This window comes from Peromyscus leucopus, chromosome 16_21 (assembly GCF_004664715.2).
Source record: "Peromyscus leucopus breed LL Stock chromosome 16_21, UCI_PerLeu_2.1, whole genome shotgun sequence".
Lineage (NCBI taxonomy): Eukaryota > Metazoa > Chordata > Mammalia > Rodentia > Cricetidae > Peromyscus > Peromyscus leucopus.
Genome location: NC_051084.1, coordinates 41,860,447 through 41,885,495, shown reverse-complemented (window position 1 = coordinate 41,885,495; position 25,049 = coordinate 41,860,447). Strand labels below are relative to the sequence as shown.

At 40.3% G+C, this 25,049-nt stretch overlaps 1 protein-coding gene across 5 annotated transcripts in view; it reads right to left on the bottom strand.

Annotated features, from left to right (window-relative positions):
* Positions 1-25,049, bottom strand: part of Il1rl2 (interleukin 1 receptor like 2) — a 49,025-nt gene that overhangs the window by 14,747 nt on the left and 9,229 nt on the right. For all 5 annotated transcript variants that reach the window (XM_037199724.1, XM_037199727.1, XM_028865797.2 and 2 more), the window contains 6 exons: positions 24,451-24,685; positions 22,903-23,098; positions 12,597-12,759; positions 9,670-9,741; positions 2,974-3,103; positions 2,064-2,200 (listed from right to left, as the gene is read on the bottom strand). In XM_037199724.1, the coding sequence (XP_037055619.1) occupies positions 2,064-2,200; positions 2,974-3,103; positions 9,670-9,741; positions 12,597-12,759; positions 22,903-23,098; positions 24,451-24,685 (933 nt within the window). The remainder of the gene's footprint in view (positions 1-2,063; positions 2,201-2,973; positions 3,104-9,669; positions 9,742-12,596; positions 12,760-22,902; positions 23,099-24,450; positions 24,686-25,049) is intronic.

Here is a 25,049-nt window from a genome sequence, read left to right as displayed (position 1 = left end):
TTTGTGGCATGTACATTTTCTGGGTATAGTATATTTGACAATAAAAAAGAAAATTTCAATTTGTTCTCAACCCCCTCCCCCCGCAATAGTGTGGAAAGTACTCTCATGATTCTCAACTCACAGGCAAGCAAACTCAGATACTAGGTAGTCAGCAGCTGCCCAGTGCTAAAGCCAGGACTTAAACATAGAAACGTCAATGGTTAAGTCCTAGGTGCAAAGCATCCGCACCACCTAGCTAGCTAGTAGAGTGGACAGACAGGTGGGACAGAAGTAGCAGGCAGGCCCGAGGAAGACTACGAGAGTAGGCAAGTTAGTGAGCCATTGCCACAGACAAGGAAGTGAAAGGATCAGGATGACATCAGACTTTGAGTCTAAAATACATGGAAAATATGGGGATGTATTTTGCAAAGATAAGAAAACAAGGTTTAAAGGATAAAATATATTTGTAATTATTTTTAACCATGATAATCTGTACACAGGAGGAAGGCAAGACTGCAATGGAGGAAGAGAGAGCATACTTGGATATGTGGAATGTGTTTGCCTCTGCCTTAGGGTGATGGTTGAAGCCATGGAGAACATAAGGTCACCTGAGCTGAGGATGCAGAACTAAAAGGGGCACTGATGGGGCCTCAAGAACCCCCAGAGAGAACAGCAGGTGCAGAAGATCCACTGGCAGGAAAGTGATCAAAACCGACGCTCCTTGAAAAGACACTGAAGGACAAGCAGCTGGTGGACACAGAGAAGCCCAGTGTTCCTCCCATCCAACTCAGCCATGAGGGTCCCCAGGAAACCAAGACAAGGAAGCAGGTGCTGTGTGTCCATTCACAGTTGACATAACTAGGAGCGGAGAGAGCCTACCCCCCGGGACATGAAAGTGAGGGAAAAAGCATGTATACAGTCAGAACTGTATACTGCCTTAGACATGCCCCTGCTTCTAGGTACTCTAAGGGAAGTGATGGACATCCCCCAAGATAAGAATTTGATAGTAACAAAGCCACATTGGCCAAGTTCTAGAGAAACTAGTCCACTAAGCTTTAACTTGATTCATGTGATTAACTGATACTTTGTTCACTTGTTCACAGAGACAGGGTTTCTCTGAGTATCTCTGAATGTCCTGGAACTCACTCTGTATAGACCGGGCTCACCTGGAACTCAGAGATGCACCTGCCTCTGCCTCCCGAGTGCTGGGATTAAAGGCGTGCGCCACCACCGCCCGGCTTGTAATTAGTTGATTATCAATATATTCTAATGAATTCAAGCCCTCCCTTATGCCTATAGCTACACACACACACACACACACACACACACACACACACACACACACACACAGCATTTCACAAGGTCTCCTGTATACTCCCCTTATTCCCAAGGTCAGCTTTTGCCCTGCGTGCTGCTGTCTGGCTTTACTCTTTCCAATAGTCGCCAAGATGACAGGGAAGCAGGAGGCAGACCAGTTAAGAATCAGAACCAGCAGGAGCAAGAGACAGATAAGAGAGGGTCACGAGGGGCTGCATGTGATCACAGCACATTCTCTCCATGTGTAGAGACAACAAAGGTAAAAGAAAACATTTGAAAGAGATCTTTTGTCATTGAAAATGATCAAGAAAAAACAAAGAGGCCTTTGTAGTTGAAAGTTCTCCTGTTCAGACACCAGATTCATAGATAATGTCATGAAGTTTCAAAGTAAAAAAGTTAAATATAAACATTTTATTTGTAGAACAAATTATTTATGATAAAATGAAACTTGAAAGTCACAAATTAAAGATTATAAACATTGAGCAACTTGGTTAAAAAAGGAAAACTCTGATTTCTGGAATTTCGCTGCATAAAATCTCACTGTCTATGAAGATGGCCCAGCCAAAAATACCCTGGTAGAATCCCAGCTTTATCCCAAGACAGCCATCAGATGTGGCCCCATCTTCCACTAAGTGGTACCCCTAAGTCTTCTATTTAGGGCCTCCTGTTGCCGCCTGCTGAGTGTATGACACCACTTCTCTTTAGTAAGCCTCCCCCTGGCCATCATTTTCAATGTTCTGGGTAGCCTGTGATATGCTGGACGTTACCTGGGAGCTTCAACATGATGTAGGCTGTGGACACTCCAGCATGGCATATGAAAGGAAGGCCATAGTCCTCCATTTTCACTTCTAAGAATGTGATGTTCACTGTGTACGAAATGTGATCCTTCAAAGAAACATTGGTTCTGGAAAGAAAGAGTCAGCCATTAACACGTGAGCCAGGTTTCCCCAACATAAGGTGTAGTTTGTTTCCTAGAAACAATGTGGGGGATTATTTTGTCTTGTTTTTCCTAGAGAACTCTCTGGGCCATATTTTACTCTAAGATACTTACTGGAGTGACTCCATATATAGAAATTCTATAGTTGTAAATTTTAGTTTTCATCTAGACAGTCATAAAAAAAAGTGTGACTCTGCTGACGACAGTCCCAACTGCAGCGCTAATGGGCATCTTCTCCCCGCCCCCACACCCCCGAGTTTACCCTAATGTGTCCACACAGCAATGCTCCCCACGATCATCAGTCCTGATGTCATTTACATCACAAATCATAGCACCATAAGTTGAGTTTGAACACCACTGCCTGTACACAGTCTCCCCCCAAGAAATCCTGCACTGATCCTCTCTGCGCTAACCCCACAGTGAAGGATGGCCGCTCCAAATGCCACTGGATGGGATGGGCTGGATTTGAACGGCGGCTGGCATATATGGACGCTGTTTCTCTAAGGTACAGCTCATGTTCCGCTAACACTGATTCAGCTGAAAACTGAAGCATCTTGCATTGCATTGTCAGAGCTAGATGCCTGGCTACATACAGCACATAATGATCATTAAAAGACAAAGCCAAGCCCAGAAATAAAAGGGCCAGTGGCGCTGTCCATCAAAAGCAGTGGTCATAGCACGTTGAGGTCCAGGGAGTAACTCTTGCTCGCTTTCAGAGAAGCCCCCAAATCAGCACCTACTCAAATCCTTCCCGGATGCGTTTGGAGTCACGGTAGTAGTCATCCACCAGGGTGTTGTTGACTCTCCAGCAGCGCAGGTTCGTATTCTCCTTCGTGTCTGTTATGTTGCAGTCCACAACCAGGGTGGATCCTGAAGCAATCAAAGTCACAAACACTGAGTGGGAGGGCTACAGAGTCTCGAGCTGTCAACCTGGTTGATAATGCAATGAACAAATACGCCTTGCTTTGGGGCCTAGAATATTTAATTACCAGAAACATCCCCCCAGGTTGACATAAAAGTGCCCGATCTTCTTTCTGTATAAAAGGCAGGGTGGAGGAGAAGCCTTCCAGGCTGGGCTGTGGAGAGATCTGCACACACTCCCAACAGCGACACCTCTTCGGAGAGTCTCCCACAACAGGAAACATAAGTACTACTTCATCTACCCCTACTGATGCTAGCAAAGTACTTTACAGTCTACGGAGTGTTTCCTACTCAGCCGCCACCCCCAAGACTGTGCATCTTTGAAATAATTCAGTAAAGAAAAGTGGAAGGCACTCTTCTTGTGACAGATGAAAAACTTAAGTTCAGACAGATTGAGTGGCTTGCTCTAGGTGACACATGCATTGTAGAGAGACGTGAGACATGAGCTCTATTTCCTAGTCTCTAATCCAGTGATGCCCTACTTTAACAGATGCAGCCCCTGAACCCATTCTCCTCGTTCCCTTATCCTATATCCAAACATCCCAAATCATATTTAGTAAGTCTGTATTTTCAATGTATCTTACCCTTCAGTCTAATAAGGCCTACTTCACCTTTCAAGAGGGGTTCTTCAGTCTATGGGGTATTTTACATTTTATTGTGATGTGTAACACATACAATAAAAAACCATGGAGCATAGCTAAACATCAGTGGGCTAAAAGAAAGTAAATATCCACATCATCTTCCCTCCATGGAGAAAACAGTGTAGTTCCAGAACCGAGAGTTTTCCACATTCCCTTTCCTTCATTTATATTGCACTGACTGCATATCTATCACCAGATTCTGGCTTCTGTTGCTTAACATTTACTTTGGGGGCTGTTGCATGTCTTATACAGGGCAATATACTCTGTCTATTTATTTCTCCTAAAATCACTACATACTCATTTGTGTTGTATGTGTTTCTGATATTTTCTTGGCAAGTCTTTTAGGAACTCTCATGTGTATGTTTCCTGAGGCATGCATGAACCCATTTCGTGTGTGTGTGTGTGTGTGTGTGTGTGTGTGTGTGTATACATATACATGCATATGATCCACATACATGATAGGAACACATAACTTCTCTAGTGTTAGTATTGGATGTATACAATACAACAATGTGGTGGACTGTTTCCCAGAGGGTTGGTTCAAGCTGCATCCCTACCAGCTTGTGGTAGACCAGCTCCCACATTTATTTACCCCAGGGGCTCTTGAGGAATGAGGAATAAGAGACTTAGATCAAAATAGAGGGGAGAGAAACAGAGAGGAATGCAGGATAGCCTCGGGTGGGCCTAGATCCTTATTCACCAGCCCAGAACTTTATTCCAAAGGGCTTTTTATAACAATGCCAAGGGGAGGGGCAAAAAACCTCCCCCTTGCTAGATACAGCCAAGTGTAGACCCTTCCAAACACCTGGTACTCAGGCCCGTGGTCCAATCATCCTCTTGTGCAGTCCTGCTGGGTAAAGCCACCAGGAAACCTAGATGGGCTCCAACACCAGCTCTGTGTAAGCTTCTTGTTGCTTCATATACTCAAGAGTACTAATGGTCAGACCATTTTATTATAGATGCCCATGCTCCAAATTTAATTTGTATTTCTCTGCACTGCACATGAGCAAACAGCCACCTTATATTTTATTGGTCACATGGATAGTATTGATTGAACATTGTCCATTTCCCCCTCCCCCAGGTCCTATTTTCTTTATAAATGCGAAGAGTCTATGTTCACCTATTACAAGCATTTTCTTCTGCTCCAAAATTTTATACCTTTAATAGTCTTTTAATAAACAGAAAATTATCTTTAACAGCATCTCACCTATACATTTTTCCTTTATAACTAAGGTTTTATTTGTCCCAATTTTAAAAATATCCTTTATTACTTCATAATCATGAAGATGTTTTCCTGCATTTTGACTATCATATTCAGGTCTACAACTCACCCAGAATTATTTTTATATGCTGTGAAGGAAAGGTCAAATTTCCTTTTATTATATATTACATCTAATAAGCAAGTACTATTTATTTTAACATTTTTAACTTCCCAGACTGGTATGGTAGCACACACCTATAATCCCAGCACTTGGGGAGATGAAAGCCAGAAGATCAGGAGTTCAAGACCAGTCCGGGATACATGATATCTCTGTCTCTCTCTGTCTCTGTCTCTCTCTCTCTCTCTGTCTCTCTCTCATTATTATAAATTATCTACTTTTCTGTAGCGCCTTTATCAAAACCCAAAAGACTGGTGTGTAAGAGTATTTCTGATCTTTCTCTTCTGTAGACCCTTTAATACTAGTCCTCATGTTGTGGTGACCCCAACCATACCAGCTATAGACTGTATAAATGTGTTAGCGTCCTAAAACACCTTGAAATTATTAGTAATCCAATCTAGTTCTTCCTAATTTAAAGTTTATTGATTCTTGTACAACCAAAAAATGGTTTAAATGCTATAGAAGAGAACACAGCAATCTGACTTCTTAAAATCCATTGAAATACTGATAAAGAGTTCAGTACGTGACTACTAAACACTGTTCCTCTGAAAGAACAAGCTTTTAAGGTCATGTTATCGTATTATGTATTCACAGATTCAAAATTGGAATTTGATCACTACATCTCTATTGGCCTGTAATAATGCATTTGCCTTAACATCTATCTTGATATCAACATAGTTGTACAAATATTCTTGGAAAAGTGTCCTTGGTGCCTCAGAGATGGGTGATGCTGAGAGCACTCAATAGGACAGGTATTTGCCAACATGTAATTTTCTATAATACTTGTATCCCAGAGGAAACAGACTGACAGAGTCATTAACAAATCATGTTAATGTCAAGATACTATACTAGTGCTTCAGACATGTAAAACTGGCTTTGAAAATCTTTATTGTATTAGAATAGTCTTAAAGAAAAAGTACAAGTGATTGTGGCATTTTCAATAATTTTCTTAGAATAGCTAAGTAGATATCCAAAGATCCTTCAACATAATAATGTTTACCCTCCTTCCTACAAACTCCAATTTCCCTGCCTCCCTCATGTGCATTTGTGTGTATGTGTATGTATGTTTGTGTGTAGGAGATATACATTCGGGTAAGTTCACATGTATGTGGGGATGTGTATGTATATGTGTGCATGCATTGGAAGGCCAGATGTGAACCTCTAGTATCATTCCTCAGAAATTGTCTAACTTGGTTTTTGAGTCAGAATCATTAGCCTGCAACTTAGCAAAATAAGCTCACCTGGTTGACCAGTAAGCCCAGGGAGGTTCATAATTGTGCCTTTCCTATGAGCATGTGCCTCTGTACCCTGTTGTTTTACATGGGTTTTGGAGATCGAATTCTGGTCTTCATGCTTATTCAGCATTTTACCTACTCAGCTATCTCTCTAGCCCAGTGGCTCTCAACCTTCCTAATGCTGTGACCCTTTAATACTAGTCCTCATGTTGTGGTGACCCCCAACCATAAAATTATTTCTTATTTCATTGCTACTTCATAACTGCAATTTTGCTACTGTAATGTAATGTAAACATCTGATATGCAGATTTCTGATATATGACCCACCCAAGGTGGTCTTGACCCACAGGTTAAGAATCACTGCTCTAGCCCCTCCAAGTTTTCTAACTTGTTTAAATACATTGGCTACAACTTCCAAAAACAAATATGGGGGGGGGAGTCAATTATAGAACTAGCTGGTCTTTGTAGGTAGGTGTTTATAAAAATCTATGGGTGGCCCATGGTGAGGAATGAGAGTACACTAGTGTCTGTTGTTAGGACCGTTCAGACCTCTCCAAAACCTTAAAGGAGCACCCAAAACAATCAGGCTTGGCCCTTTCAAGCAGATTTGTATCTCTTTAACACTGTCTGTTTTGCAGATGTTCACATTTCTAAGTCTACTATTCGGGGCTATGATTCTCCAGAAGTTTAAGTCTTTCTCCGCATAGCCACAGGCCTTCCTCCTGAACAAGCTCTAGGACTTCGTTCTACTTGCTATCTGTTATTAGCAGAAGTAGCACAGTAAATGCATCATATCTGCTTCCATCTTTGTTGCTTAGATGCTATCTTCATCAGTGTTCTATAGCTGTGAAGAGACACCATGACTATGGCAACTCTTGTAAAGGAAACCATTTAATTAGGGCTGGCTTACAGTTTCAGAGGTGTAGTCCATTATCGTCATGGTGGGGAGTATGGCGGCATGCAGGCAGACATGGCGCTGGAGAAGGAGCTGAGAGTTCTGCATCCAGATAGGCAGGCAGCAGGAAGACAGAGTGACACGGTGCCTGACTTGAGCTTCTGAAACCTCAAAGCCCATCCCCCAATGACACATTTCCTCTAACAAGATCACACCTCCTCCAACAAGGCCATAAATCCGAATCCTTTCAACTAATGCCACTCCCTATGAGCGTATGGGGCCATTTTCATCCAAACCACCACAGATGCTGTTTAAAAAGAGACAGAAGAGGCTATTTCTGTGCCTTGATTATTTCTACACTTAATTATAATTGCAATTAACTGTCTTTTGAGAACAGGACTGGCCACGTGCCATGACACTTAATTGGAGGTGTCTCACTGTCACTACTTTCTGACTTAATTTCTAACTAAGGATGCTAATAATTAGAAAATAAGCATGTGGCCATTTAATTTTTCTTCCTTTTAAATTTTAATGTTCTACTTGAACAATAGGAATAACATATTTTTATATGGTATAGTATGATGCTTGCATATGTTTGCTTTGTGGAATTACTAAATCATGCTGTGCCAGCTGATTTTATGTCAAGTTGACACAGCTATGGTTATCTAAAAGGAGGGAAAGTTAATTGAGAAAATGCCTCCATAAGATCTGGCTATAAGGCATTTTGTTAACTAGTGATGATGGGGGAGGGCCCAGCCCATTGTGAGTGGCGCCATCCCTGGGCTGGTGGTCATGGGTTCTATAAAAAAGCAGGCTGAGTAAGCCATGGGGAGCAAGCCAGTAAGCAGCACTCCTCCATAGCCTCTGGATTAGCTCTTGCCTCCTGGTTCCTGCCCTGTTTGAGTTTCTGCCCTGATTTCCTTCAATGATGAACAATGATATGGAAACATAAGCCAAATAAACCCTTTCCTCCCCAAGTTGTTTTGGTCATGGTGTTTCATCACAGCAATAGTAACCCTAAGACACAAGCTAAGTAACAAATGCATTATCTCACTGATCTAATGAGTAGGATTTTAATTGTTTTGATTTTAGTTGCAGGTTCCCAGACACAACACTGTGACTAGAGTCTATATAGTCTCCTCTCCTGAGGCAACATCTCCCACAGGTAGTGATGTTAAGTACATTGCTTTAATCTTTTGGGATCTTACTTATCTAATAAACCTGTCAAATATTCAGTGTATTAAATTTCCCATTACATGGAAATAATTGTTCTGCCTTATTGTATTATTCTTGTATTTCTAAGACTTTTAGCCTTATATGTTTGATGCATGGTGACATAAGAATGGTATTTTTCTAGGTCTGCTGGAGAAATAACTGAAGCCTAAGCAGGAAAAATTAGAAATTCAAGGCCTGCCTGGAATAGAGAGTGAGTTCAAGTTAGTGAGACTCTGTCTCCATAAAGATATAAAAAGACCTGAGAATATAACCCAGCAGTAGATTACTCATCCAGTGTGTATGAAGCCCTAGACTCAATCACCAGTATCAACAGCCCAAAAAATGTATTTTTAAAGGCTTTGAAGTTTTAATTAGAATAAAATTACTCAATTTGTTATTTAAAATTTGAGGTCTTGAAAAGTTATTATTAAAACACCCAACCTGATTTTTATGATAATTTCTGCAAATGATACCCTGCTAGGGCAGTTATTTTTAATCTTTTAGATTATGCACTTTTACATGTGTTTCTTTTTAAAAGCATACTATTGGATTGACAAAAATCCTAACTGGACTGTGATATTGACTGTATCTGAGGAGCTTCCTTTTAATGAAGACTTGATTTAATTGCTCTTTTCTTTCCTAGAAAGTGCTCTCTCTGTTTATTTTATTGGTGACATCTCTACACACACACAAAAAAAAATCTGAGCCCCTATTCTGAGACATTGAGTAGTCAATTCCCTTACTCCTTGAATGGATTTTCCAGAATAAATAACAAATAAGTAATATAATAAATAAATAATAATAATGAATAAATAACCCAGAATTCCTGATCCAGACTATCTAGGAGAAGTAGTTTCACATTTCAGTAATTGTGTCTATGCTCTCATTGCCTTTGGATAAACAAATTCACAGAAGTCACTGAGACTCACAGTACTACAATTCTCAGTGCCAGAATGTCAATACCATAGTATCCCAAGCTCTCACTTTTCACTTTGATATACCTCCTGTTGAATCCAGGCCCACCCAGAGTTGGAAATTAAACATATACTGGGATTATCTACACCTTGAACATTTAAGGTACCCATTGAAATAAGTGGGTCTGGTGAGCTCTACCTATGGTAACCCGGAGGGCTCCGAGAGTTTTACTTACCGAGTTGAACTTCGATGGAGTTGTTTTTTGGGTATGTGATATTAGGAATCCTTCCTCCGGACACAACTTCCTCTGATAAGAAATCACACCCACAAGAACCACTCATTAGAACTACAAAGAAAATGATACACTTCCCAGAAACCCAATGTAATGGCATGAAGCACAGTGAGAGAAGATCTTCTCAAGCACTGGTCAAGAAAAAAAAAAGCCTAAACTCAAGAGTATGACACTCAGGATAACTGTAATGTTGCTGCATTCTGTAAAGCTCTTCACTTCATTATTCAAGAGTAGAAGTCATCATCAGCTAGCTACCTACTAGATCACATACATGTCAAATCTGGAGGTCGTTCCAGTCAACAGCTTTCTCCTCATCCTCTTCCCATTCCTCACCACACAGCCCATCACACGTTACCTCCTAAATTTTCAAAGACTGGGCCTCTGTCTTCACTTCAGAACCATCTATTTTCTATTCTCTAATCCTTTTAGACCAGCTTACCCACTCACATCTTGAATTACCATCCAAAGTCCAATGCCCAGAAAGACTTAACTCCAGGACTCACTCTGCATTCCAGAGCCACAGAGGTCATGGCCTATCCTATTTCTCCCCTTGCATGCCTCGTGATCAACCTGCTAAAGATCAGACCTTTCCTACACCTGTTTTCTCCTTGAGCTATCTTGTCTCATTGATTAATGTCACCTTCTATCCAGCAGCATATGCCCAAAGGCCTAGAATCCATGAGTCCTTCCTTCCTCCCTACTCAATTAACTCTAAGAGGTGTGTTTTCCCCCTTTGGAGATGCTGTGATTGTATCTGGACCACCCCATCAACCATATCACCATGGTGCCTCTGCCTGCATGATGTCTCACCTGTACTTCTGCACCTGCCTCCTAACCACTGTCCTCTTCCCAGAGGGAGCATCGGCACAGTGGCCAGCCGGCTGCTTCAGAAATGAAAAGCATCCCAAGCTGTTCTCATGTAATCAACCCCACTGGCTGCTTGCCATGTTCTGAGAAGAAAATCCACATTGCCCTGTTTGGGATTCAAGTTCCACCTACCCCTCACTCCTGACTGATCCTCTAACCTCATCACCTGTCATGATCTCATCAACCAAGGCCAACTTGCCTGTTATACATCCTTCATACTCAACATGGTTCCCCTTGTGGGGCCTTCACAGCTTCTTGGTCTTCTGTCTGTAAATACCTTGGTCATTCTGTCAATCTATAAACTCTTTCTTGCCTATTGGCATGCAATCACCTCCCCTGTAATGGTACATCTCATAGTGGATTGTCTACTGTCTCTGCCTCTGCTGCCTCACAGACTTCAAGCTTCATCATGGCAGTACACAGATATTTCTTCCCTTCATCATCATTTTCTCTCTACCTGGCTAAGGCTAGCCTTTCCTATGCCCTCAGTTAAGAGTCACTGAATAACCATTGCACCCAAGCTGAGACTGTCAAGACTCTCTGGATGTAGGTTTGATGTCAGAACCTACTGTGCCTTCTCATTAGTCCCATGTCTCTTCTTTTTAGGATACTAGCACTGCACTTATGAAAACACGTATTCAATATTCAAAAAGAAACTGAGTTCTTAGTGTTTGCTACTCTAGTTCAAATGAATAAGTGTTTGGGTTTGGTACCAGTAATTGTAATACCTAAAAGTGTTCTCTTATGATATTCTGTGCTAAAATATAAATAAATGACTTCTGTAAATTTTGTCATTAAATTTAATCTACTGTAAAAAAAAAAAAAAAAAGACTGTCTGGATGTTACTGTGGTATCCTAGGTGGTCTCCAGGCCTCAAGGCTTGCTTCAACCTCTCCTGCTTCAAGCCATCCCATGGTCAGTTTCTCCCATTACAAAGCAGCCTCATAATTCCCCACTATAGTCTCCCAAAGGCTTTTCAGTGTGATAAAGGTTACAGATGGGTGGTCACCTGAAATTTTTCCCAACTTGAACTCAGCTTCCAACCCTCCTCTGCCATGACACACTTATATTGTAGTGAAATTCACTATGGAACCAACAAGAACCATGGTGTCTGATACTGTTGCCCTTGCCTTATCTGTGGCTAGAGAGCTCTTCTTATTTTCCTTTATGGTTTAAAGATCCGTCCGTCTTTCCAAATCCCACAGGGAACTCATTTCCTCTTGGAAGTCTGTCCGGCCTGTTGGTTTGCCAGTCTTCTAGTTCCTTCTGATTGTTCTCTGTTACCTAGAACATGAGCTATAATTCTAATTTTAGCACAGGATGCCCAAACAGCCCCTTTGTAGCTCTGAACTCACTACCTGTGGATCTGAGGCTTCCCAATAGAAGAATTACATATTTAATTTTTAATTATTAGTTTAAAAACATAATTCTAAGCATATAACAGACTGTGGATAAATATTCATTCTACTGATCTGGCGTCAGGACTCTTAGATCCAGCACCTTCTTAGAAACTTATCCTTTTAAGAAATGTCCTCAGCTACTCATGTCAGACTAAAGCATTGTGGCCGTCAATTATTCAGTCAACGAATGGATCTATTACTAATAGAGAGTGGAGATCCAAATAAGAACAAGATGAGGGGCTATTTCCAGAAGACACCATCAGCAGGAGAGCCCAAGAGCAGGACAATCACAAAATAGACTGCAATTTGTTTTCTTAATGAAGAGATAGAATATTAAAATTGAAGACAGTCCAAAAATATTTCAATCTCATGAGTAATTTCAACAACAACAACAACAAAAAAAAACCTAGTGCAAGATAAGGCAGAAAGAGCCATGTTGGGAAGGACAAGGCTAAGATACAGAGAAGGACTGGATCTCTGTAATAACGGGTCCACCATGAGTTGCCTGGAGAGGCTGCAGGTGGGCAGCAGGAAGCCACTATGGGAGCAGATAGCCAGGGCCATGAAGCTGAGAAGCAAACAGGAATATTTAAGTAAACTTACTGATGCTCACAGCGATGTAATTTCTAACCATGAACTGTCTCCCCAAGTGTGTGAGTCTGGCCGTGCACGAATAGCTCCCACGGTCCTCTGCAGCGACATTGTTCACAAGAAGCTTTGTTCCCGAAAAAGTATACTGCTTCCCTGGTTTAATCTCTTCACAACCCTAAAGACACACACATGAGAATTGAATGAGGACTGGGAAATGCTAGTCGCTGTGTTAATTAGTATTATTCTATGAGCTCTGGGGAGACACAACTTCTATATCCACATGGTCACCGACAATTCAAATCTTAGTTATTAACAATCTAACCAGAAGACAATGCATAATATATACCAGATAGATGCTAGGTGGATGGGTAGATGGATGGATGATGAATAGATGGATGGATGGATAGATGGATGGATGGATGGATGGATGGATGATAGATGGATGGATGGACAGGAGATAGATAGATAGATAGATAGATAGATAGATAGATAGATAGATAATAGACTGATAGATGGATGGATGGATGGATGATAGATGGATGGATGGACAGTAGATAGATAGATAGGATAGATAGATAGATAGATAGATAGATAGATAGATAGATAGATAGATAATAGACTGATAGATGGATGGACAGTAGATAGATAGATAGATAGATAGATAGATAGATAGATAGATAGATAGATAGATAGAACAGTGGGATTAATGAACAAACAGATTGAGGCTGTTGTGCTAGTCAGTTTTCTGTCACTTTGACAAAAACACTTGACATAAACAACTTAAAGAAAACATTTAATGTACTTGTGGCTTCAGAGGTTTTGCTCCATCATGTTGAGAAGTGTGTGGAGGAGCATCAGAGAACATACCAAGGAAGCCAGGAAGTAGAGAGAATGTCTGAAGTAACAGACCTTCTCTTTTTCCTGGTGATTTCATCTGGAACATGGCCTATGAGATGGTACCACCCACATCCAGGGAGGGTATTTTCCCCTTAATTAGTCTTCACTGGAAATGCCCTGAGAGACACACCCAGAGGTGTTCTTTAAAATCTTAAGCATTTCTCAATAAAATCCAGTTGACAACATAGAAAGAGAAAGAGGGGGGTGGACACTTATCATTTTCTCTCTCTCTCTCTCTCTCTCTCTCTCTCTCTCTCTCTCTCTCTCTCTCTCTCTCTTTCACATACAGAAACCAGAAGTCATTATCAGGTATCTCCCTCAGCTGCTATCCACCTTGTTTTTTGAGACAGTCACTGACTTGGCTGACTGGTCATCAAACCCCAGGGATCTGGCCGTCTCTGGTATCTGCCAGTCTCTAGAGCACCACTACACCCAGCTTTTTTATATGTGTTTATGGTGGTGGTGGTGGGGTGTCAAACCAAGGTACTTGTGTTTTTAAGACAAACATTTTACCAAGGGTGCCACCTTCCCTGTTCCCAAATCTCAGTTTATCACGCTAATCATCTTCACCTCACGTACCCACTTCCGGACTCTTGCCCAAGCCTGTTTCCCTTTGGAAACAGAGAGGCTGCTCGACTAGTTAAGTCCATTTTTCTTATTCCAATATTTGAGTTTCTATCTTTCCCAGCACTGTGAGAGACTTCAACAACAGGGGAATTAGACATTGTAACTGTCCTCAGGAAGCTCATAATCTAATATATAAAACAGATAAAGTCCTAATTCAATAAAAATGTAACTGAGTCAGTGTTACATTCTCTCCAGACTCAGCCAGCCACAGATGAGTCCTTATTCTCCAGTCCAGAACAAGGAGAATAAATCTATTTTGCAAGCAAAATTCAATTTTAAAAAATGTCAGAATATGTACATGATTAGTTACAATGTGCAACATGTCTTCTTCCTAGATTTCTTACATTGCTCCAATAGAATATAAGAAAACTCCAGTTATCATTTGACAATTGTTCACCAAAAGATGGGAGCTACTATTAGGAATCGGAAGGATGAAAGCATCAGCCCCTCATAATAAAATTGCTACTTTGAATACAAAAGGCATTCGAATGAGTGTTGGGGAAAACTAGGTGTTTCATAGTTAGCAATGGGGTGGGGTCATGACATCCACATTTACATGGTCCCATAGAGCTTAGACTATTTACAATCTACATCTACTAGACACATTAAAGCTGATCTCAGAGGCAACAAAATCTGTTGGTGTTACGTTAACGGGGAAAAAAATCAACACTTATCCTTGGATTAATTTGACCAAGAGCAAACTCAAGTTTGAATTCTCTGCTTCTCTCCCTGTGTCTTCTGTCTGTATGTAGTTTGGGGTCTGGGGTTTGTCTTTAGTTTGCAGTTACATGAATTTCATATTTTTTAGAATATTTCAGAGTACAGAGTCACAAATTTTGAATGCTTTGGATTTCAAAAATCTCTTTTCTGTGTAGACTTAACTGGCGAGTCCCTGGCTAGGCACAATCTGTGCTGGGCTTCATGGTTGAGCACTCCCCCTTCTTACTCATTCTCTCTTCCACATATCCAAATGATCAATCACATTAACACTTAACCTCACAGTGTGAGGGTCGTCTTGCCCCATTACAGTGACTAACAACACCTTTTTTCCAATCTACTGGAGTGTACAGACTTTCTGCTGGTTTGATTTTTTTTTAATTTCAGGGGATATCTCATTATCAAGATTTAAAGTATAAATAATAACAATAGCAGCCATCTACTGTTTTCTAGTTAGATTGTTATGGAGGTGTATTATTATGGAAATATATCTTATATTCTAAGAGAGTGGAATTTTTTGTTTTTGAAGCATACAGCCAAGTTACTAAGGCACCTTAAGATCTCTTAAGATTTAACCTGATGTCCTTCTGTGTCCTCAACCTGATTGTATAACCTACCTTTAAAGAACAACGTAACAACCAGCCTTACTTGTCTTGGATTTCCATGCATCAGCTTTTACAACATAACTAATACATAGTAGAAATTTCAAATTACTACTCCTCCTCACCCAGAGAGGAATGCATGCATGTATGCATGCTGTAGTAGTAAATGCTGAAAATATCAAACACGTGTAAAGAGACCTTTGGCAACAAATATCTAACATAAACATTGGAAATAGCATCCAGATATAACTTGATAATGGTATGCCTTCAGTATTGAGTGCTTTGGGGTTAAAGTGGAGTCAGTGGCCCAATCCCTTGTAAAATTCCCTTAAAGAATTATGTTAAGTATCCCTCATTCCTTTCCCATATGATGCTACAATGTTCAATAAATACAAAGCAAAGCTCCTTGTTGGAGACACATGGCAAGAGACAGTAAGACATCAAACAGGCACAGATAGACATAGACACAAGGATGGATTCAGACTCAACAACAAACAGACTAATGACAACCCCAAAACCACAAACTAAGACAGACAGAAGACACAGGAACAAAAAAGAATTCAAACTGGAATTGGCTCCTGGTCAAATTAATCCAAGGGTAAGTGCTGAATTTTCCTTCCTTTATGTGTCACCAACACATTTGAATACCTCTGGGTATGTCTTTAGCGTATTTAACTAATGCAGGTTGTAAATAATCTAAGCTCTAGGGGACCATGTAAATGTAGATGTCTTATCTAGTCATAGTTCACGGGATAATGACAACCGTGAAAATACTGGTATTCACCAACATGCATTCAAATACGTTTTCTACCTCTGGCTCAGCAAGTACAATATTTCCCAAATGCAAAATGTTCCAGAATATTCTAACTAATATGCACTGGATATAAAAGTCTGGTGAAGATGAAATCAATAAGACAGGCAGGAGTCTGGTCACCAAAAATGACGGCAAAAGAAAGAATAGCTGGAATGCTACTGCAAAGAGAACAAGAGAGCCACATTGGTGTTTGAGGGTTAAAAATGGGCCATTCCCGAAGACTGGGAAGCAGTTTAGAACACCATTCCCAAAACAAGGCCGAAGTAGAGATCACAAGAAGAAAGCAAAAAAATCAACAATGTAGAAGAAAGCAAAAAAATCAACAATGTAGCTTAAATTTGAAACAGGGACGCTTCATGGCCTCAACTTGATCTAAACTAAAAGGAATGGAAGGCACAAAGGAGAACCAAGGAATGAAATGATCAGACAGAGGCTTCAAAGTGGTGGTGTTTGACTTGACGGGGTTACCAGCAGCACTGAGAACTTCAGCCATGTGTAGGTAAGTTACGGAAGAGGACAAATACAAATTACAGAGTTCGAGCTGAGCAGCTGGCTCAGTAGTTAAAGGGTTTGCTGTGTGAGCTTGAGCATCAGAGTTTGGATCCACAGAAACCCAGCTAAGGGTCAGGTGGGGGAGGCCACTACCTGTAATTCCAGCTTCAGACAGCAGAAGCAGAATCTTTCATAGTTAGCTCATTAGCAAGGTTAGCTGCATAGGTAAGTGCTGCGTTTGATTAAGAGACTCTCCCTCATTGAATAATGTAGGGGAACAATGGAGGATGAATCTTGACACCAACTTCCTGCACACACTTGCACACATACCCACGTGCACCCACACACATGAAAAAACATACATGCAAAATGGAAAAAGAAAAAATATATAGAGAGACTTGAATATCACAATAGCTACACTTAAGTGAACTGGTGAATTTCATGGAAGGTTTTACACACCTGAGAATAAAAGGAGTATGTCGGAAAGGATGCCAGGAAGAAGTACCCACTAAGGCACATGCACACAAAGTAACTGAGAACAGGAAAACGCATGTTAGATGTAGAAATCACATTTTAAAAAACAGATGAAATATATAGTTAATTAGAGTTCCAAAGGAGACAATAAGAAAATACTGAAGGAACTAGTAACTAAGGAATATGGAGGAAATACAGAGCAAGCTATAATTTCAAAAGGCATGTGCAGAATAGATGAGAAATCTCTATCTCAACTCACTGGAGCCACACTACTAAACTCCAAAGTCGAGGAGAGTATTTTCAAGGATTTCAGAGATTGAGGCCTATCATCTTCAAAAAGGACAGGAAGACAAGAATAAGAAAGGTGACCCTGTCCATGGAGCATGAAAAATGCTGGAAATCATAAACTATTGAATAATATGTTCAAACTGCAGAGTGAAAATAAATGCCAATCCATGAATAAAGAATAGTGCACAGAAAAAAAATTAAAATAAGAACATCTTCAGAAAATGATAATTCACACTAAGAAAATACATGGGTGATATATATACTATACATAGTATATACATATATACTATACATAGTTATTCCATGAGCTGGAGAGTTGGCCCTGTGTGAGGGTTAAGAGCTCTTCTTGCTCTTTCAGAGGACCTGGTTCGGCCTCCAGCTCCTACAGCTGAACACACAGTCATTTGTAACCCCAGGTCCAGGGGATCTGATGCCCTCTCCTGGTCTCTGTGGGCACTGCATGTGGGATACATTACATTCAGTCAAAACACTGAGACATATAAACTGAAAATAAAGAAATCTTTAAAAAATGATTCCATGCACAGGCTCAGAGATATTGGTTAGACTATAGATGAAGAGAAAGTTCTATGTTCAGGGAAATTCTAAAAGAATACTGATTAGGTATAGCAAGAATGTCTTTGGGTGTTTAAATTATCAGGAAATTAAAATCAGCAGCTACAGTAGCGTGTAAGCCAAAAAACCTTTTAGGGAGGGTTTAAAACATGGCAGTCTTTCATTTCTTCAGAATGTGATAAAATACTATTTCATATCAAATGGCAATAATTGAAGGCTGACTGGGGATGAAGTAACCAGTCAATAATTATTGAAGATGTCCGCTATGAAATTCATAAAAATAAAGATGAACAATAAATGCTTGATTTTTAAAAAGTAAGAAAAAGAAAGGGAATAGTTTTAGAACCAGAATGATAAATGAAAACCACAAACAAAGGGGTTCAAAGGTAATATATCAGGCATCACAGAAAATCTGAGGATTAAAAATCTAGCCTAGACCTTTTAAAGGCCCAGACACCTGCTACTTAAAATAAACATGCCCTAAGAGCATACAAATACAGAAGGTTAAAAGTAAAAATATAGAAAAGGAGAATCAGTATCCCACCAGCTACCACAAGAAAGCTGGTGTTGTGGTATTAGGACCAAAGGGAGGCAAACTTCAAGAAAAAAAAGAAAAAGGCACACCTCAGAAGTTCAATGGAGCAGGAAGCCAAAGTAACTTGAAATATTTCTGGAAATAACATCTCAAAAGTATAATGTAAACATTGATAAAGTCAGAAGTATAGCAAAATCAATAATCACGCTAAGTTTTGTTAACAAGTCTGAGTTAAACTAAAAGAGGATGGGGAAGGATAAACCCGCTGACTTGCATAACGCAATCCACAAGCCCGAATTTCAGTGTTTATGCTGTCTTCAATAGGCAAGAAACATCAACAGAATTTGAACATAGGCTGGCCCAAAAAGCCAGCCTCAGATTTCAAAGATCTGAAATTGTATAGAATGTGCTGTCTGTCATACTTCTTTATGTTACAACCAGAAATGTTACCTTAAAAAATACCCAAACACTGTGGCATTTGTGAATTAAGCAACCCTTTAGAAACATCTAGAATCAAAGAAGATGTCACAAGGAAAATCGGAATAATTTGAGAATGATAGATTAAAACCTGCAGAAGTCAATCAAGATGCAGTTTCAAAGAGAGCCACAACCTTAAATCTGTGTATTAGAAACTCGGGCTTAATGATAGGAAAATCTGTCTCACAATGTTCATAAAATAATAGCAAATTAAAACCAAAAAAATCAAATAAAGTAGTGGGGAGAACTAGACAAGAACAGAAATTGATGAAGCAAAGAAAGAACAAATTAATAAGAGATTTATGAGGTCTGCAGTTAGTACCTTGAAAACATCTCTAAAATTGACAAACTCCTGGAAGAGTAATGAACTAAAGAAAAGAAGAAAAGGGAGCTAAAAGACACTGGAAATTAAATCCTATGGACATTCAAAAAGAAAATAGAAGTATATTTTAATATTATCATCTTAGTGTATCAAAATCAAAATTTCTAAATGAGCATACCATATCAACTCTGTCACAAATAGAACTGGATAAGATGAATAGTTCTTTAGCTCTTAAAGACAACTGTATATGACAATAAAACTTGTCCTCAGAGAATGTCTGTCCCAGTCCGGGGTGATGTCACTACTAAGGTCTGTATGTGTGTAATAGGAGAGCTAATGGGTTTATTCTTTTCTAGTTTCTTCTAGAAATCTGAAACATTTCTAGAGTAAAGAAAACTGAAGTTTCACTCTATTTACTTTACAAAGCTAGTTTCCCATGTGTGAAAATCTGACATAGATATAACACAGGAAACAAGATCTCAGAACATTCATGATACAAAAGGTAATTAAAAAAAAATTCTAGCAAGTTAAATGTTGACGGTGTGTACACATCATGCTGAGGGATTCCAGGAATGGAAGATGATTCTAAGATCCTCAAAGCAATCCTGTCATTTGCGGGGGTTTAAATGAAAAAGCCCCTATAAGCTCATGTGCTTGAATGTATGATCCCCAGTCCACGGAATTATTTGGAAAAGATTGAGAGGTGTGACCTTGTTGGAGGAGGTCTGTCACTGGGGGTGGGCCCAGCTAACACTATACACTTAAAAGAAAAAAAACTCAGTGAAGGACTGATGATCAGGCTTATCATTAAAGTGCTTGCATTCAAATCTAAGGACATCAGTTCAATCCTCAGGACCCACATGGTGAAGGGTGAGAACTGAGCCCCACAAGCTGTCTTAACATGCATGTCACAGCAGGTGCATGTATACACACACACACACACACACACACACACACACCACCACCACCAACAACAATAACAACAACAACAACAACCACCACCACCACCACCCCACCCCACCACACTCATATTTAATTACAACAAGCAAACTCCAGAGGAACAAACACTATCATTCATCAGGAAATGCAGTAAAGACAGAACAGGACACAGTCTGTCACCTGAAGAGCAAACGTTACAAAGAGCAGGGCTGCCGGGAGCTGAGTGGCAAAGCTCTTGTCTTGCATGTGCAAGGCCCTGGGTTTCTTCCCCAGCACTGAGGGATGAAGGGAGAGGAAGGAAGCACAGGTTAATCACACCCTGCACTGTCAGATACAGACACATTGGAACACTAGCATTGGTCATATTTTCCACTACCCAACTGCTCCATTCTTCTGCAGAACATTCCACAGAACTGCAAGCATGCATGAACCCAGTGGTATGCACATGGAGGTTTACTTTAACTGGAAACAACTCAAGAGTCTGACGAGGATGGTGAAATACTATACAACAATTAAAATGGACAATGACCCAGAAATACAGACTGCAGTGTGGATGGTTTCCACAGGTTTACTATCAGTCCAAAGAGGCTAAAATACAAAATACTGCACACAGATGATTCAAATATGAAGTTCAGAAACCAGTAGAACTAATGTAATAGTCTAAATTAAGAAAGTAGTGATCCTGGGAATGAGGAAGGCATATTTTGGTTTGGTTTTTAAAGGTAACAGAGGAAGTCTTTGGAGCTAATGGTAATAGTTAATCTTGATCTTGGTGGTAAGGGTAATTAAAGATGCATTTACTTTCTGATAACCCATCATCATTTGTTTACCTGTATGTCATTCATCTATTTTCTACATATATTTTAAGCTTCAATGAAAATACTTTAATGCATGCCATTTGTTTCCCAAGACAAAGAAATGTGTAAAATCTGCTATAAGTTACAATAAAATGATAAGGAAAATTAAGAAATACAGCAAAAGACTTAGACAGATCTGAAGAGGATTAAAAAATAAACAATAAACTCAACAAATGGTCGATCCCATTGATAATTAAGAGGGAAAAATAAAATAAAAAGTACAAGGCAACATTTCATGCTCACCAAATTGATTTTTTTCCCAACAGGGTCTCTCTCTCTCTCTCTCTCTCTCTCTCTCTCTCTCTCTCTCTCTCTCTCTCTCTCTCTTTCTCTCTCTCTCTCTCTCTTTCTCTCTCTCTTTCTATATATATATATGTGTGTGTGTGTGTGTGTGTGTGTGTGTGTGTGTGTGTGTATGTGTGTGTGTATGTATGTATATATTCCTTGCTGTTCCAGAACTCTCCATGAAGACCAGGCTGACCTTGAACTCACAAAGCTGCCTCTGCTTCCTGAATCAAACTGATTTTTTAAAGTTTACAAAGTTATCCTAACCTTACAAGGAATCGCCTATAGGCCTAGTGAGTCAATTTGATATAAAACTTTGGAAGCAACTTTTGACATTGGTGAAGCAGAATGAATTATTTATTTGTGCCTTTGCCATCTTAAGAATGTCACACTGTCAAAGATGCCAAAGACAGGTGTAAGGACAGTGATTTCCACATTTCACACCGGGAGCCAATGAACACAAGTGAAGATGAAGTACGTTACAGGCGGGCTTTCAGAAGGACAAAAGGCTTTGTTTAAATGACCTCGCGTGGGAAGATGGTTGTACCAGGTTAGGGAAAGAGAGGGTGGGAGTGATATGTTACCCTGGAATAAGGACTGCACACTGTAGCAGACAAGAGAGAAAAGAGTTAATAAATAATTTGTCAGTATAGATGAAACTTTCAGTGAAATGTGCCATTCCCTGGGAAACAAAATCCTACCAGAACTCAGCAAAGAAAAAAGGAAGACATTTGAGTAATCCTGTCACCACAGAACAAATGAGGAGAGGGGACCTGACAGATGAAAAAAAAAAAAAATAAAGGAAACTCATGACCCAAGCGGTTGGAAGCAAGCAGAGGGACCCGAGATCCAGTGTCGAACTATATATAGCTATTCTGCCAAGACAAAGCCAAGGTTGGAGTGAAAACGAGATGAGGAAAGACGAGCATGAGAAACTGTTCACATTTCAAAGGGGACCGGCTAAGATGCAGATGTTAACTTCCAAATACAGCGTTATATGAGGCTGCGACCAGAATTGGTAGTGGCAGCCACCTGCTGGGGGCAGTGTGTGGTGAGTAACACAGAACAGGAATGGCAGGGGGCTTTTCATAGGCATGACTTCGTATAATTCCCAATTTTTATAGCACCGGGACATCACAGTCACTCAAACAAACCAATGTGAGTGAAAAAAAGATAGCAAGAAGAGCCTGAAAAAAATGGATAATTGGGAGTATAGAGAAAACACAACCATATTACAAAACAATAGCAATCATAAGTTTAAAGTAGTTACCAGGGTCACAAACACTTGTTGTCTTAGACATACAAAATACCAAATTTGCCCTGAAGGACTTAATTTTCCCTTGAAAAGAAAGTGGATTTTATAGAAGAGGAGAAAATAGTATCAACAGAGGTTTTATGTTGTTGCTTTTTTGTTTTTACCTTATACCACTTTATTGAATCCAAAATACAGCTGTCTGGGAAGTACAGATGACACATCAGACTGCCTGATTTTCCCATGGGTAAGGTTTGTTGATACTCATCCGATGAACTTATGGGGCTCTCCATGGAAGAATCACACCACTGCTTCCTAAAAACAGTTAGGTTCACAGCTATTCGGTAACAGCTGTGGGTATCCCTATAAGAAAACAGGTTGAACCCAATGAATGCTTACACAGTCCCAGAATTCAATATGCCATTTTCACATCTTTCCCAATTATTTTCTAGACATTCATAGACCCTATGCCTCCTACGAAATAACAAGCAGCCCACAAACCATGCATCACCCAAGGATAAGAGGTATTTGTGCAGTGGAGACAGTGGCATCTCATTCAGTCCGGCCTAGGAGGGGCCAATGAACACCAAGGGCCTCTGGCGCTGTTTCTCTGAAGAGACTAGACAGTGTTTGCGCCGGATTCATTGCAGCCACAAAAGCCACCTACACTTACTCCTAAAGAAGTAACTGATAAATCAGAGGATTGGTGAAATATAAAACAACTCTCTGTAATTCTTTAAAATGTCAATGGTGTGAAATCCAAAGACCCAGAGCTGCTCCAGATTAACAGAGATTAAAGGTACATGGGACACACCCAATCTACAGGTGGGAAAAGCAAGGTTTGGAGAGATAGCACGATATGTTGTTGTTGGTCAAGCTAGTGCGGGAAGTCTCAGAATTAGACCTCTCTAGCCAAACGTGATTTCCAGGTGGGTTTTACCAAAATCTTGAAAAGCTTTACAAACTGAAAAGGAGGGTGAGGAAGAGGGACGAGAGACAGACAGAGAATATATGAGCAAAAGGAGCACCTTTGGTGGAGCATGTGCTTCCAACTGACTATAGTTCTCTCCAAGCTCAACTGTCTTTCACGGAAATAGTTCGAAAGGCCACTGTCATTCAATGGCATTACGTCTGGCACAGGGGCTCGTGTAGACTCTAGAACATCTCCCAGGCTGGCTACCTTTTCAATGCCGGCTCTAAGCAGGTGCCTTACAAAAAGTTTTTGAAGGGGGCTCATTTTGATCTGGATCAACCAGTGGTCAAAAAACTTCCGGTATTCTGAGGAAATGGCAGTGATAATATTGATATCAGCATACCTTGTAAGCTGGTCTGGGCTGAAACATCATTTCAATGAAAAGGATGTAACCTGTGCTCCAAAACTGATTCATAAATCTGCAACTTGTGCTCCAAAACTGATTCATAAATCCGTTCTGCTCTCAAATGTGCTCGCTGGAAGTCACCTCATAACTGTTTAAGGCCATCCTGAAATGTTGACTCAATGCACGGTGCCTCGACACACATCCTTGCTGGCTGTGGCGGCTCACACCTGTCATTTAGTACTTTAGGGGCTTGGGTAAGATGGAAACTGGTCTAGGCTATGTAAAGTGTCTCAAAAATCAAGGTTAATAATACCCAGTTTCTTCAAAGATGTATATAGAAAGTATATAGAATAAAGAGGGTAGTGTGTGAATTGGTTCTACTTTAAATGAACTTACCTTATAACACACTGGTAGATGCCCGAGTCCTCATTTGCCAAGGGAAGAAACAAAATCCAGGTCCCATCCTGGTGATTTCTAAGCTGTCTGTTATGGGAGAGTGGACTTTGGTTGGGTGTTTTGTACCATGTCAGACTGACTGCCCCGTTTGTTGCTGGAGGGTATGAGCAATTGAAAGCAAAAGGCTGGCCCTCTGAAATGATCTCATAGTACATATCAGCATCTTTACACCTCCCTAGGGAAGGAAAGGAAAGGACAAGAAACACCATGACAGAAAACTGGTGTCATTACTCATGTTAGAAAACATCTTGTTCTGGGCAACGTGAATTTTTATTTGGGAGTTTCCAAACCCAGACGTTTAGGAGCACAATGCCAAGGCCTTCGAACACATCACAAAGACAGGCCTTCTGCAGACCCTCCACAAAACCACCACTCCCTTTCACCTTTATTCTTCTATTCTTCCGTCCTTAGTTCCCTCTTTTCCTCCTCAGCCCCGACCCATCCTGGTCATCTGTTCTTCCCGGACTTGCAGTCCGTTACTGCCTTGAATAAAAGGCATCCTCCTCCCACAGTGGATGGTTTTAAAGACACCTTCCTTT